Raw genomic sequence first — 16,392 nt, forward strand, 5'->3', positions numbered from 1 at the left:
TTGCCTGTCTCTGAAATGGCAGCCGTATCGTGCAAGACCATACCCATCAGATCAAGACCCAATTAACTGGTCAGATTGAGTGCCAAGCAGCTGTTAGGGCTTGTGCCGTCAGCAATGCTGTGAAGGCCATGACCGGCAAAGGGGGGGGGGGGAATCCCAAGATGCCCTGAGAGACGTTCCCACCACCAGCCAGAGATGGAAAATCAACTGCCCCCTGAGATGGTAAGAACTGCAACATCCTGCTAATGTTCCAATCAAGCAAAAATCTCCCAGAAACACACAACCACCACCATATTAACCCGTCTAAATGTGTAAACCATTACAACCATTACATTACAACAAGGAAGAATTAATGAGTCAGGTCCAGCGGAGAAGCCATCTGACATTTAACTGAAACGCCTGACAAATTACAGGGATGAACCTTCACACCTTTCGTGCAGAGATTAAGCTTTGGCTGACAGGAAGCCCTCGTATTTAATCCTGCCAACATAAATATCTCCCTCGTCAGAAGACTCTCCCAATGGATTCGGGAGCAGCATGCCAGCCCACGCCGCACACCCAGGGGTTATTTAGACAAGAGACGGGGCGTCAAGGAGGAACTCCAGAGATTAATCGCTCCGTGAGTGATTTATACAGCCATTCTGAAGTCCGCAGTGAGGACCAGGAGCTTGCTTTAATTATTTTAAATTTCGTGCCACGTACATTTCCCTGAAGTATGAGAGGATGCACGGCTAACTCTCAGAGATGACCTCAGGAGGAGATACACACAGGTCAGAGGCCACAGGTTATGTGTGAGGAATGGGTTACGTGCTGGATGCAGGGAAGCCGTCTCATCTGCCCTGGGTTCAAGAGTGATGCACTTCACAAGAGCTTGCCCTCTCCCCCTCCCTTCCTCCTGCTAAGTATGCCGCACTGAGCAGTCGTGGAACAACAACGACCACTGTAATTCACATGACTTCAATTCACATCCACAACGGAGCTATAGCGACCAGTCTCATCTGCAACTGGGTGTCGAAGAACGCTGGTCCGATGGGGCCGTGTGCCTCGAGGTCACGCCGCTGACAGCTGTGTGACGTGATGTAATGCTGTTCGTCTCTGTGACCTGATCTCCTTTCCCGTTGATCCTCCTTTACAGTGTAAATCCCACCTCGGGACAGGGCTGCCGTGAGAGGGAGGGGGGCAGCGGCATCAGATAAAATTCCTGCCCGATATTAATACTTTGATATTAATACTTCATTGTTCCTGGTGGCCATCTGACCTTTCTTATTAGAGTAAGCATGCCAACAGGAAATTGGACACCTGTTTTCCGTGCAGATGGAGTAATTGGCTGAAACTGGATGCTCTGCAGTTCGTAATAAACACCTCCATTTCACCTTTTCCTCTGTCTAGATCTTCCTGCAACTCCCTGATGTATCACCAGTGCCTCTGGATATGAATTCAAGAATCCATATCTTTACAGCACATCTAGGTACCTTTCTTTTAACACCATCCATTTTGCACTCCTGAATGACTTCAAGGTTTACTAACAAGAAAAATGAACATGAAAGTTTTGGGTTGGGTTCCCAAGTGCCACGATCCCCTTTGCTGCACGATAGCTTTAACACCTTTATTTATGCGCATTCCATTCAGCATACATGTATTATCAGGGTCAACGGAATTCTCTTTCTAAAAATCATAATCCAGCTAATTTTGGGTTTGGCAGATGATAGCAACACTAGCCCTTTTCTAATAGGCCCAAGGCTAAAACCTAACACAAGACTGATTTTGTGTTGAAGAAACTACAAAAAACATATTCCTTCTGTCTCATCAAATTACCTTATTAATTTTCTCAGCAGTCATCCTTACCCATGGCATTGGACCCTTTATTACACATAGTGTCCAGTTACACACCTATACATTTACTGAAGGACTTTGTGTTAATCGCTTTGTCCAAGGAAACAGCAGCAGTACCCTACTGAGGACTGTAACATGCAGATAGCCATTTCCTCAGTCACTGCACAAGACAGCTCTTACCTGTAACTGAGTCATGTTAAAGCAGTGACCAGATAAGGGGATACAGAATTTTCACATCTTTCATTCAAGCTGTCTGCTGTCATGCACCATGTTTAGGCCAAACAAAGTGAACAGCATCCTGCTAAGAAAAAATACGGAAGGAGCTAGTGGACAAAATATCCAAGGGGCATATTGAATAATTAGTCAAAATGAGCAAAAACTGTCAAGGAAAACGCACAAAATATAGTCTTTTAAGGGAATCCTAATAGTCATTCCATGTGTTTAACCTTCTGAGCTAGAACAATTCTTCACGGGTGATTGGCAAAGGAATTGCATTTAGAATGCTAAAACCGGAGATGGCTGAGTGAGTATTCAGTGGTCCAGCTGAAAGCAAAGGATATCTTTATTCAGGGCATCTTGCCAAAGCACACCAGTTGAGAAGAAGTGCGAAGCCTCTTTCAAACAATCGAGTACCTGGAGGAGCACTCCGACTCTGAAATATGTGATGAGAAGTGTCTGTGATCTCACGAAAACAAACATCAGAGTGGCTGATAACGGACAACACTCTGAGAAAACAGGGAGTGGCACAAAAACATCTCATAAATCAACTTCCTGTTCTGCCTTCCTGCCTGCAAATACCTACAAAGGAGCCTGTTTTCACATGTTCCATCAAAGACGGCGCTAAAATCCCCCACTCATATCAGGAAGTTATAAATTGTGCCAGAGAACCAAACTGCTTGACCAGACACAACTCTGTTCTGAGGTCGTCGATAAGGAATCAACCAGAATTTTTTTTGTGTGTTTCTAACTGAAAACACAAAAAAAGTGATAGCGTTAACCCTTCGATGATCATTAACAAGTTTTCATGATGCGAGATATTAGATGCCAGTGAAGAAGACATCAATATTGCTGTTCTGAAAGCCAGGAAGCTGTGAAAGAGGGGAATGTTATCATGCCCATGACCACCACAGCCAGCAGTTACATGCACAACACTCCCTACCGTTTCTACCCACCCACAGAATGGTTAGTGCTCATTCATGTTGCCATGCAGTTCTGCTGCAGAGACCAAACACCTAACAGCGACTTTGACTGATGCTGCAAACCTCTCCAAAGACCTAAATGGCCTACAGGGGTACTAGCAGCCCAGAGGCTAAAGAAAGGGCACGGTTCAGACCAGACAAAGTTCTGGACCTCAGACCCGAAACCAGCACCGCCACCGGACAGCTAAACTATCCCACATTACAGTACCTCCTTATGTTTCAGCTCCAGCCAGGCTGTATAAAGGGGGACGTGTAGCACCCCACTAGAGTCCAGGAGGTGCAGGCTATCCTGGGTAGATCATGGGAGAGAAAGTGTGCGTTAGATTCTCTTTAACCCCGCCCCAGCGTCCGTGACTCCTCCCACTAACACATACAAACGCGAACGGATCCGGTAAACGCCTCAGCTAAGGGACCTTGGACCTCTGACTCCTCCACATCTTCAGTGCTTTTGACTTTCTTGCCTCTCTTTTTAATACAGCTGTGTAATTAGTAATAGTTTGCATAGACCTATTAAATTAATCAAAAGTCATCTACTGAACCATATTCTCACTCAATGTGTCAAATTGCATGTGTGCTTTTAAAAAAGTCTAATTTAAATATTAGTATTACTAGCATAGTAATACAATAGAATATACTAAAACAGTACAAGATGTTTCAAAAAAGGGGAAAGTAAGACTACGGCACAATGATGGGATGTCAAGGTTACATTCAACATGATTGCTGTGGACAGATTCCACAACACTGTTCCACTGATTCATCTGCACTGATAACCTTTTTTGGGAGAGGTCAGGAAAAATCTGCTTGAAGACTTTCGGCAGAACAACAGCCCTGCTTCCTCTTAATTAATCTTGGCAGAAAAAAAAACACTGAGGGGGGTGTTTAACTTTCAAAAAGTTCAGCCCCTCCGACGCACACCGCCGAGGAAGCGGCGGGGCAGTGAGGAACTGCCCTGGGGGCCAAAGAAAATACAACACGACGTGACACCCAGGGAGGGCAGGGCGGATGGAGTGAGGGGTGTCTGGGGGGGTGTGTCTGTGGCCCCTGGACAAGACAGAGAGACACATACACACACGTACACACAACACACCCCCCGACCCCCTGGGGCTTAACCTGCACCTGGGAATGCATGCTTTTTAGTTCCCACCCCTGCTACACTAATCCTCTCCGGCTGAGTGGGCTACTTCAGCCGTTATCTTGCTTTTTAATTTCACTTCAAGTGACCTTTCAGGAGGTAAAGGCTAATGGGGGATATCAAATGTTACGCCTGATAGGTATTTTTCATTTCAAATTTAGCACTAAAACAAATTTGGAATGTATTGCCTTGCATAACAAACACTCCTCTAAACCAAAGAACTCAAACCAGGGTATTCAGATTTATTTGTCTTTTAGTTGTATATTTTTTGCTTTTATCACTCCTCACCCACGACTCAGTCCATCTGAAAAGCAGCTCATAAAGTTTGTTTTGAGCGACTCTCGTAGCTAGCCGTATTAATAATAAAGGAAGGGACTTGGAAGTGTTTCCCATCTGACAACCTGTTTATGAGACCATGTGGCACACATTGTCATATCATTTCATATTTACTTGCGATTCGTGTCTCGGTGTTAGAAAATCCGTTCAGCTTGGGTACAATGTAAAGCTGCACAATGCCTGGTTCTGCGGGTCCTACGGGCAGCTGGCAAGGCCTACGACAGAGTTAATGAGAGAAGCCCAGCATACATGGAGAGACGCGGAACGGGCCATTGTCCTGCACACCAGGGGGCCGGTCAGTGTCTGTTTGTCTCCGTAGGAGCTAAATATGAACCGGGGTGGAGAGAGTTGGGCCTGTTTTACATCACAATGAGGTCAGGTGGCAGAGCCGCCCAGGGCTGTAACTGTGAAATCCTCACGTGTCACTTCCTCCATTGACGGGCCCGTCATCTATTCATATCTGAAGGAGTTAATCATATTTCTACACGCTCTCCTTCTCCACCGACCGAGACGGGGGGTTTGCCATGGTTAAAGATACCAGGGACCGTCTGGATGTTTAGACGGGAATCTGTGCTGCAAATAAGCATGCAATGGGCAGACCCTAATGTACACAAAACTGACTGTAGCAACTGTAAACACCCCTGCGTCACCAACACTACATCCCTCCAGCCCCCCTCAGACAGTCTCAGCCTGAACTCACCTCTATTTGCCTTTCACACTAATAACAGACTGCCACCCAGACATATCGTTTCTGCACTACGACCAAAGGACAACTGTCAACAAGCAAACACACACAAGGACACACAGAGGTACGCGCAAACACACACACATGCACACACACACATATATACACTTACTGTAAATACATTCACAGAAATAATGAACCCACTAAGTACTGCTGTGATAAATACTTACTTTTTAAATGAGGTAGCATGGCACTTTATTTATTTATTTATTTTTGTATTCATGGTAGCTGTCTGTATCTCTAGCTGTGAAGCTGAGCCGGATGAGGAGAGATACTATGAACTGTATTAATGCATGTGGCTGTGGATAAGCATTTTTTTTTTTTTGCTTGAATCAACAACCTTAATTACTTGGATGATTTAGAGTTATTGTATGATGAAGCCAATGGAAAATTTTCTCTGTTCATGGACATTGCATTTGTTCTCATTCTGAAAAATGCCAAGGTCAGAAAATTCAGTAAAGACACTTTGTTTCCTTACTAGACAGAGATAAATATGTGCCTTTTAACACGTCCAAAGTGACTATTCTTCATCTGCATCCGGTAATGGCAGAGAACACAACCTTCTTCATCACAGTATAAGGACATTGACAGCTGTTTCTAAATGTTTCAACAACAAATGGATCAGTCCATTATTCTGCTGACCTCCTTCCAAGAGTTTTCATCCTCTAAGGTCACATGATCTCACTTCCGCACCCATAAACATCAAAACCTTCCCAAAAAAAAACCCTCCCTGTCCAAAAATATCCTTCCTTTCATAGGTTTCCTATTGGGATACGCAAGCCAAAACAACCCACTGTCCTTGGAAAACAGCGCAACTTCTCAACAAAAGAGGAATTCCAAAAATCCCTTTCCTGCCTGTTCCATTGTGACATCTTCAATAGCAAACGTCCCTGAATGAAAGCTGTGTAAAGTAACTCACCAGAGCAGTGACGGGTGTGTCCGTTGCCGTGGCGACTGACACGCCCTCTCTTCCGTGAAATCTGACCCCGCGGGTCCGCCCAGACACCCGCACTTTCCCAAAACCACAGAGCGGGTGACATAAGGGTACAGCACTGTCACTGACCTCTCACCCCATAACTCAGAGAAGGGGCTTTAAGGGGTGACCAGGGCCATCTCATCTCTAGTTAAGAACCTTTCATCTTTCTGGTGCCTCGAGAGGCTGTAAAGATTCCATCGGACTCCATGAAAAATCCCCCTGGAAGAATCTCGGCTCTGACTGGGTGAACGATAAGCCCTGTTAACTGCAGCTGACTGGGAAGGAATTTGAAGGCAGGCTTTCATATCCCCAAATACTGGACCCGGAGGCTATCATTTGAACAGCTTTCACATCACATAGGCCCCTCTCCCACACTGACCAATCACATGACCTCTTGTTAACTGGCATTTTTCCATTTACATACCATAGCCAGAATCATCAGCCCAGGTATGCTCACATTTTTTCTTTCCACCAAGTAGGGTGAGAGCCAAATGTGAAACTCTGGCTCTGAAACCAGCATGGGCAGTATTAACGATCTGTGCAGAACTTGCCACAGTCAAAGCTGTCAGGGAGAAGAGATCTTCAGTTGATATTGTCGATATGTACCTATATTTTTAGCTACTGGAAGGTAACAAATCCAAGCATTTTCTCTTATTCTCCTTAGCAAGGTGTGAAGGCTACAGGCATGTCACTTCTATCACTATCAATAGCTACAAAAACTTTACAAGCACGGGTGATTACATAGCTACTTATATATTACACCACACACTAATGAGGATTAATACAAATGATTATTAATGATAGCAAAAATAAAATAAAATATTGCTGTCATAATTAAAGCTTGCCTTCTCTGCCCACCCTCCTTGCCAAGGTGAGTGCAAAGTTCTTTGAGTAGGTGTGGCTCTCCTGCAGCAGCCATGACTTGTGTCTGTTTTTCAGTTTGTTTTGTAACAGTTAATCCCGATTGTGAACAGTGTCAGGGCTTAACTAACGAGGAGGTGACAAGTTCTGTCACGAAAAAACAAAACAAAACAAGAAAGACAGAACTCTAAGGAAGACCAGCAACACGGAAATTAATCTCGCCTGTTCCCATGGCAATATCTCCAAAACCATAACAGCAGAGACACAGGAGAGCAGCTTTGCATTCTGTTGTTGGTACAGTGTGGACGATGCAGCCTTTTATATGAAAGGTACTTCACCTCAAAAGTGAGTGAAATACATTCCTGTGTTTATTTGCTTAGCAGCCACTTATCCAGAGAGACTTACAAATCCTACATTGTAAATACTACCCATTTGTACAACTGGATATTTATTGAAGCAAAGGTCAAAGGTTAAGTATTTGTTCAAGGATATATAACAGCAGTTACCCCGCCCACTTAATGAACTGCAGCCGTCCAGCTACAAGACCAGCATCCTAACCTCTGTGCCACTTTTCTGCCAAAGAGAAACATGCACGGCCAATAGGATATGGACAAAGAAAAAGGGGTTCAAAAACTGGAGAAGCGATAATCAGAACTAAGTGAGCAGAACTTTTATATCGCATCTGAAAACATTTGTAGGATTTCAAGTGCAGAGTGCAGAGTCTTGGTGGGCTAATATCATGCTCCGGACTGTGACAGTTTACAACACAAAATGGCTCATACCTGCATTCACTTTCCGATCTCTGTCTATTGTCATTCCCATAAACCTTTTTTGTTGTAATTTTTCCAAAATGAAATGGTCTGATAAGGCTGAGCTGGTGCCACTGTGACACACAGTGTGTTAACTGAGAAGACAGCATTGTGTGATTTGCCAGGAAGCAGAAAGAGAGAGAATGAGAGAGCGAGAGAGAGATACTCTGAGAGAAAGCAGAATAAACCATAAAACAGCACTATGAAATCCTAGCCAGGCTGACTCAGACAAATAAAGAGCATGGAAAGTTACAATGCCATATTCTGTGCCTTAAGTGTTGGGTTTACATGGTCTTTCTTCAGTAGTAATGTGTAAAACTTGATATATCAGACAAGGAGATGAGTTGAAACACAGGCCTCTGTTCGGTACACATGCAATGTGCTTTTGTTCATTACTCAGATTAATGCATTTAAGCAAGGGTGACCTTTCTTCCCAGCAGTGGCACAACATGTTTTGCTGGTTTCAACAACCATCACATTCATCATGTTGCATAAACATTTGCTTAAATTTGTGATTTAATGTTATGGACAAAGTACATGCTTATTACACTGTTAAAAAAAAAGAAAAAGTGATTTGAAGAACAGTGAAAAGATAAAGAACATCTTCACATTTACTACACGTTTTCACAAGGATGAGCTGGAGTTTGCAAAACCATCCAAATGTTGTCAACTGAATTCCAGTCATGTGAGGGTCACCTCTGGTCCACACTGGTTTTAGTGTCACTCAAGATGTCTGTCTCTTTCAACCATTTGCACTGCTCTACTGTCTTCATGACCATGACCCACACAGGCTTCTCGTCGTGGTATCAGTTGCCGTGGTGACGAACGTGCTTGACATACATCACTTACCTTGTTGTAGTAATGCAGCTGGACCGAGTGCCACTGGCCATCGCTGACTCCACCCGGGACGAAGGGAGACACAGTGGTTTTGGCCTCTCCTGGAGCGAGCGAACAGGAAGTTGGGAGCAGCAAATGAGTGAGAGCTGGCTTCTGATTCAACTTTTTAATCAGAAAATGCAATTAAAAGGTAGGGCGCACAAGCTGACACAGAAGCGTTTCAACATAGCCTTCTCGCAGATATTAATCACCCTCTCTTTGATAAAAGAAAAAAAAACATCACTGCTCCCCTTTGTCCCCATTAGAAAACATGCTGGTTGCCCTCAAAGGAATGTTGCAATGAACTCCCAAAGCGGTGGTGAATCACATTTTGAACCACTCTGGGATTTTTTTCTTCATATCAATGGCATTCTCTCACATAATCAACAAAGATTTACAGAGGGGTTAGTGAATATTTACCAAAGGCAGGAGCTCTCTGGCAGGCATCTGCCCTTAGAGTCGGCAAACAGTAACGAAACGCTGCTGCCCTATTTACCCTCTCTCTCCCCAGTGTCTGTTTGGGGGGGGTGGGACTGACCTTTTAACCCCTCGGGATTCATTATTAATCCTCTCATCACTGTGACCCCTGACCTCTGTGACTCTCTCGCTAAGATTGTAACCTCGCTATCATCGAAACCAGCACCTAAATTACCATGTTACCTCTCTCTGATGAGAGGGTTTACAGCATTTAGTGAGTCAGTGTAAACATGGTGACAAAGAAGAAAAAATATTTCCTGTTGTCTGCGCATGGATTTATTACTCTACTGAAGACAACAGAGACGGCATACCAGCCTTCGTTATCTGGTCTATAATACCCCTGTTGGAGACAGAGAGAAAGAGACTGTGAAAGAGACCGAAGGAACAGGAGAGCCAGAGAGAGGATAAGGAAGGGAGAAAGAAGAAACAGACAGTAGTATTAGTGGTTGTAGTGCTGAGAGTAAGAATGAGCAGCTGACACAGGGGGAGAGAGTGAGGGAAACAGAGGAGAAACGAGAGAACAAGGTAGACAGACAGAACGGATGAGAAGAAAGGATTGTGTTAGAGGGAGAAAGACAAGAGTTCTGCGTTTTGCTGTGCTCGGTCCAGCTGCTTTCTTGTGGAGCTCCAGCTGACAGGTCAGTAAAGGCCTGAACACTTCACACCTCATAAAGGAGCGTGGGTGTGTCATATTGCCTCTTAAAACAGAGACCGGGCAACACCCACTGGCCCCCCAGATTACTGCAGTCCATATAGAGAACTTACTCTCATGACTCTGTATACTCATTTGGGTGGGGTGAAGAATTGCATTGATAACAGCATATAGGGGAGAGCTCTAACAGATTCTAATAATACATTCAGAAAATAAAGAGGTAATGCACTTCAGAAATAATCAGGCATACCAAGTGGTTATTGTGCCTTGTTAACTGATTGATGTTATTGGTTTTCTGGTTTAATTCATTTTTAGTTATGCCTTCCTGACTTTAGGCCTAGTTCCAATCTCTGCTCCACCCAGCCACCTGACAAAGGTAATGACACTGGCTAAACTCTCACCTGCTGAGAAGGTGAGCAGGATCTGCTCCTCGATGATCTCCAGGGCAATGAAGTCATGTTTCTCATTAAATCTGCCGTTATACAGCAGCAGGGCATTCCTCTCCCGAGTGGCGAACCTACAAAGAGGTAAAGGTTATTTCAATGCTACCACACACGGGGGGTATAAGCACACAGTCAGGTTCAACAGGGTTGATGATGTCATTGACAATGACTGCACAGGATTGTGGGAGAAGACACACAGGCAGGCCAGGTACTAGAGACACAGACTAGGGTTGGCCTTTGTGAACACTGATACTGATAGACAGCAAGAAATGAAAGAGCAAGGTCTTTGAAAGATAGAAGGACTGTAAAGATAAAAGGAATGAGAAAAGTCCTGATGCTATAGGAAAGGAGAGAGAGACAAAGAATCAGAAGTAAAGAGAGAGGGGTTAGGTTGGAGCAGCAGAGAGTGAGGGAGAAAGTATGGAGAGGTTGTTCATCCACTGACAGGAAACAGACACTCAGACGTTTGCAGCCAGTGACAGGTCTCAGCTATCCCGTGTCGAGAGTGGAGGAGGGAATGAAGGGACAAAAGTCAGAAAGCAGCTGCCACGAGGGGCATCCCGCAGGAAGCCACAGCCAATAAAACAAAACACTGATAATGCTCCTGAGCCACACACCACTTCCTGCCGCCGCACATCACTTCCTGTTTGCCCTGCTGCTGGGCATGTGTGCTCCGGTAGGAATGTATTTATCCAGAATTACTGAATATCTATATTTATATACAATATTTACTGAAGTTTCAAGTGTAGGCTGGGTTTATTTAAAGAATTATTTCAGCAGTGAAATGCCTTTTCTGCTGGGATCCATAGAGTCTCCAGAGGGTCATGTGACAGAGCTTCTCAGCAACTCTTCTGAAATCAGATGTACAATCAAGATGTGTTCCAACATGTCTGGCCACTAGAAAAGGCTGACTGTACACTGTTATATTAGTGTAACCACACATTCCACAAATTACAGTTTATTAGAGAGGGGCTGCATCCAAGCATAGCTTTATTTACATGCTCTTTCATGGCTAAGGAAATAGTACGTATGAAATAAGGTGGGTTGAGCAAGTCTGCAAGTCTGGAAACTGATGCAGGAAACAGAATCAATCAAGCCCTGGTGACAGACACGGGACCCATGAGGAGCGTGTCATTAACAGTTTGGTAAAAGAGCTGTCACATTTCTAAGACAAAGGGTGATCTGTTGGTGTTCAGGCACACAGAGGCAGTGCAGTACATTGGGCCAGTACAGGTATAGTGAGGTACAGGGGTACAGTCAGATGTAGGGTTACAGACATTCAGGTACAGAGTGAATATCCTCTAACAACACTGAGATGAAAGAGACAGTGGGGCACAGACTGCAGAGTCTTGTGGACTGACATTGGGGTACAGAGATGCTGTACTCACGTGAAAGACACCGTGAAGTGGAACCGCTGCCTCAGCCCTCTGAAGGTGACGAAGGACTGTCCGGGGAAGCTGCGGGTGGTCATCTCGCAGTAGGGCTTCTCGTACTCTCCCGCCGGGCAGTGGCACATGAACCCGCCCGCCAGCAGGTTCACACACTCGCCCCCGTTCTTACACACCCCGGGCACACACCGCCCGGAGCGGGCGTTCACCTCACAGTGTTCACCTGGGGAGGGGGGAGGCCACAGGTGAGGGAGATATCCACTCTGCCCCAATCAACACATAAACCCAGTGTCTTTCCTCCCACATCTCAAGAAGAAAAAGACATAATAGAGGACATGACAGATTGCAATGTTACTTTTTACATCTTACGTGACCGTTTTATAATGTATTTTGCCATAGTACATGATTCCAGAAAAGAGCCATGCCTGATATTATTATTGTTATTATTATTATTATTATTAACTGTATATGTTGTTCAGAGCCTTCGAGTCTTCCTGTTTCCTATGTTTTAAACTCACCTAACTTGAGTAAAATTAAAAACTGTTTGTCTATAAGGCCCTCACACCAGAAACAGGGGTCACTGAGGGTGCAACTACTTGATGAAAATTCAATCAAATCTCATATTCTGCATGCACACCAAACAGACCCATCTCTGCTCAGAGTAAATTCAATCTGACAGTGTCTTCTGTTTCCTCGTGTGTCAAAACAAACCATGTTGTGGCTGCTCAGCCGCCACCCCCCGGCTGACCCCTGGCTCCCCAGTGAAATCAGACAGCTCTAGACACAATGGGTCTGTCTCCCGCTAGCCCAAGGTCACCATGGTGGTCTCCAAAGGCCTGCCATGGTCCGTTGCCCTGGTACTGTCCCCTCCATTAGTCAAGAGCTGCACCGTGTTAAATAACCAACAGCATTTTAACATACACTGCAATTAGTGCCATTTAAGCACTGACCACCCTGCCTGTGCAGTCTCACATTAGCTCAAAAAAAAAAAAGTTTATTCTTTAGAAAGGAACCAATAAACATCATTAGTCACTGCAATAATGAGGTTAAGCATTTGGGTTGCCATGAATATCGCATGAATAAATGGATTCTGGCACATGGTGGCGTGACAACCTGACAAAAAAAAAACAAAAAAAAACAAGAGAGCAACCGCCATCCTGTCAGTGCTGGTTGATAAGCAGCACCAGGTTACAGTATCTAATAAGGCTCTGTAACACAAAGATCACAGAACATACAAAACATTGGACTGTATACTGTACACAAACTTAGAAACCTGCAACATGTTCCTGCCTTCACTCTTCCAGAGGCAGCAAGCATGACAGCCTCAGGCATGACTATCTGGACATTTTTTTCTACATCCAGTCTGGATATTTGTGAGTCAAAATATCACATATCATATTTCACTATCAATACCACAACAGCCACATTTACTTTCACCCCTATGCATGCTACTAACACAGATTTATATCAATCCCAGAGTTCTCCTGGGATTCACTGAGTCTAATTCACTATCAGTGTCACTATAGTCACATCTTCCCCTTAATGCATACTTCTAATGCAGATTCAGATCAATCCCAGAGTCCTCCTGGGATTCATTGTTTTTATGCCGAGCTATCAGAGGTGAGATCAAATGTACTGCAAGCAAGTCACAGCTCTTCAGGCGGATACGAGCGCCAGGCCACAAAGACGAAAAGAATGCGGACCACAAATGTCTCCCCAGCAGACTGAGCAATGACTCACACGTCCAGGACACGGCGGCGTTCTACTCAGCGCTATATCTGACAGCTCTGCAGGGATACCTGGCTTTGTTTTCACTATGCAGCGTTTTTAAGCAACAGCCTGAACAAGGATGTTAATGTTTAACAATCTCTTATCTACACAGGACTCAAAAAAAGCTGCACCAAAGTCTGACCATGTTCTGCGTCTGCTTTCGCTCTGGTGCTTACAGTAACGATCCCACGTAAACTCGATAGTAAACAGCTTTGTGGGGAACTGGGATCTGTGCCGGACGAGACGGGACCGCAGTGGCATATTTGTGATTTTTCCTCACACAAGGAGCTCTCTCAAGGAGACAGATTAATATTTCCCTTTGCTTCAATAGCTCCTTTCCAACAGCCAGACCCTCTCCAGACAGTGGTATCTGTCAGACCATCAGGAACCAGGTTCCGGTAAATATGGATCGGGCCGAGACTGGGTCTTGCTCTAACAGAGATCAACAAGGCCCGGAGGTCTCTGTGGTGCCACTGATCCACTATCTCACACGGACGTCCAGTTGGCACAGGATTTTGTGTCGGCCATTATCCTGACAAGATCTGGACAGAGAGCAAGTATGCGTGGTGGAACAGGGAATGCCAGCTCCAAGCGCTGGTAATGACCCCAGTGTCGGCGAAATAATCCCCTTTCTGAGGGAATTAGAAGGATCCTTTTTCATCTAATGTGAGAAACCGAAGGAGAACACAGTCGGACCCGCTGTCATCGGCCCCTTAATGACCGAAAAACTACCTGGACTTGAACTGTGACCTTCAAAGGCCGGGCCCCCATTCCGGGCCGGGATGATTAGCAGGTAATTGCCCCTGTGAAGGAAGTAGAGGGGCAGGCTGGGGGGCTCTCTCAGGGGAATTAGGGCTCCTGGTGGGGACGGAGGAGCTCGGACAGCAGATGAAAGATCCGAAGGAGGTTTATCCCATCGCTCCACCTGCTGTCCACAGGACCCTGAAACTAGACTTCCTGCAGCCCTCATCAGCATAACTTCCCATGATGCATCAGGAGGCTGAATTAATGTTATCACCAAGCCCTTCCAGATGTACCACATTCTTGCCCCTGTCAGAATGTTCATGTTCTGTACAATCAATATATTCCTCCTATCAGTTCAGTGGTCAACATTCACAGCTCATGTCTGCATCCACATGAACAGAATATTTCCTTTGACTGGGTGCTAAGCAGATGCCCTTATTCATTATGACTTATGTAACTTACATACCGATTCATGCAGCTAGATATTTACTGAAGCACTACAGTGAAGTACTGTGCTCAGTAGCGTCTAATGGCAGTGCCTCATTTGGAAATGGAACCCGCAGCCTTCTGGTGACACGTCCCATTTATTAGCCACTATGCCCCGCTCCCCCCATTCACATTCTCACACACAGCTATTCACATTCTCACACACAGCTATTCACATTCTCACACACAGCTACTCAGCTTCAATCAGTCCCTCACTGAATGAGAGAGCCAGGGAATGTGAGTGACTAAGAAGGAGAGGCAGACAGTCAGAGGAAGAAACACAGAGGGAGACAGAGAGGGAGAGAGGCAGACAAAAAAGAAGGAGAAAGACAACAGACAGAGTCAGACAGACAGAAAGAGAGCTAGAGAGAGGAAGAAAGAGAGAGAGACAGAGAGGGAGAGAAGCAGACAAAAAGGGAGGAGAAAGATGAGAGTGACAGACAGAGAGGGAGAGAAAGAGAGCTAGAGACAGGGAGAAACACAGAGAGGCAAATGGAGGGAGACAGGACTCACCGGTGAAGTCCTCCAGGCACTCGCAGGTGTATCCTCCCTCCCGGCTGCGGCACCTCCCGTTGTTCCGGCAGGGCCCGGAGTAGCACAGGTCGATCTCGGTCTCGCAGTAGTCGCCGGTGAAGCCCGGCGGGCAGCGGCAGCGCAGGCCGTTGACGGGGTGTATGGGCCGGAACAGCACGGTGTCGGAGGCGATGAAGGGCGCCGAGCTGTCGAACTTGAGCACGGACACGCACTTCATGTAGTTCTCGCAGGGCTCGCGCAGGCAGATGTTGTCGTCGAAGGGCAGCACGCGCTGCGTGGAGATCAGCGTCAGCAGCGTGCGGTTCAGGTAGATCTGCTCCTGCAGCTCCTCCGAGGGGAAGTAGCGGCCGGCCGGCGCGCCGGGCAGCAGCGCCGAGAACGTCACGTTCAGGATGCTGCCGTGGACGTCGGTGTCGTTCTGGATGTTGAAGACGAAGACGCCGTCGCGGCTGGTGGAGAGGACGGTGGCCACGCCCTCCACGAAGAGGGACAGCAGCGGGGACAGGAAGCGCTCCTGGGACATGTTCTCCAGCCGCACCGTGATGCTGTTGGTCAGCATGTCGTCGGTGATGATGGTGACGCGCAGGGTACACAGGGCCGAGACACGGTGCAGGCCATCTGTAACACACACAACACAGCTACTCAACAACACAGTATAGAGGACCTAGGCAGCCATCACCACATACAGCCGTACTGACCCATCAGACACATTCATACAGGAAAAATTCACACCGTCAGCCATTACTTTACCTTTACAGACCGACACACTCAATGTCATAAACTGGCTAACAACACTCCCAGACCAGTGAGTGTGAACATAACACCATTCAAACCCTACGATATGTTGACTTGTGCAACCTAAGCAACGGAAGCCAAGTACATTAGAACACAGAATCTGAAATACCTCGCAATTCTACATGTATTCCTACTGATGGCAATTCCCGCTGATGGCAACTTCTGAACAGAAAAATTGACTGCAATCTTTGGACTGCCTTTGTCTGGGCAGTGATGGTATCAATTGGAGCCCAGGCACAAGTCCATTTCCTTCATCTAAATAAAATAAACTCCTTGCATTACAGCAGTGTCTTGGACAATATCCACATTCCTACAATAAAGACCTACAAGCAGAAA

At 45.8% G+C, this 16,392-nt stretch overlaps 1 protein-coding gene across 1 annotated transcript in view; it reads right to left on the reverse strand.

The window, feature by feature from the left end:
- The window catches only part of LOC118770240 (cadherin EGF LAG seven-pass G-type receptor 1-like), an 84,022-nt gene that overhangs the window by 34,552 nt on the left and 33,078 nt on the right, over nucleotides 1–16,392 (reverse strand). The window contains exons 2-5 of the mRNA XM_036517792.1: nucleotides 15,241–15,879; nucleotides 11,728–11,950; nucleotides 10,298–10,413; nucleotides 8,741–8,829 (exon numbers count right to left, since the gene is read on the reverse strand). Of these exons, the coding sequence (XP_036373685.1) occupies nucleotides 8,741–8,829; nucleotides 10,298–10,413; nucleotides 11,728–11,950; nucleotides 15,241–15,879 (1,067 nt within the window). The remainder of the gene's footprint in view (nucleotides 1–8,740; nucleotides 8,830–10,297; nucleotides 10,414–11,727; nucleotides 11,951–15,240; nucleotides 15,880–16,392) is intronic.

Source organism: Megalops cyprinoides, chromosome 23, assembly GCF_013368585.1.
Source record: "Megalops cyprinoides isolate fMegCyp1 chromosome 23, fMegCyp1.pri, whole genome shotgun sequence".
NCBI classification, from domain to species: Eukaryota; Metazoa; Chordata; class Actinopteri; order Elopiformes; family Megalopidae; genus Megalops; species Megalops cyprinoides.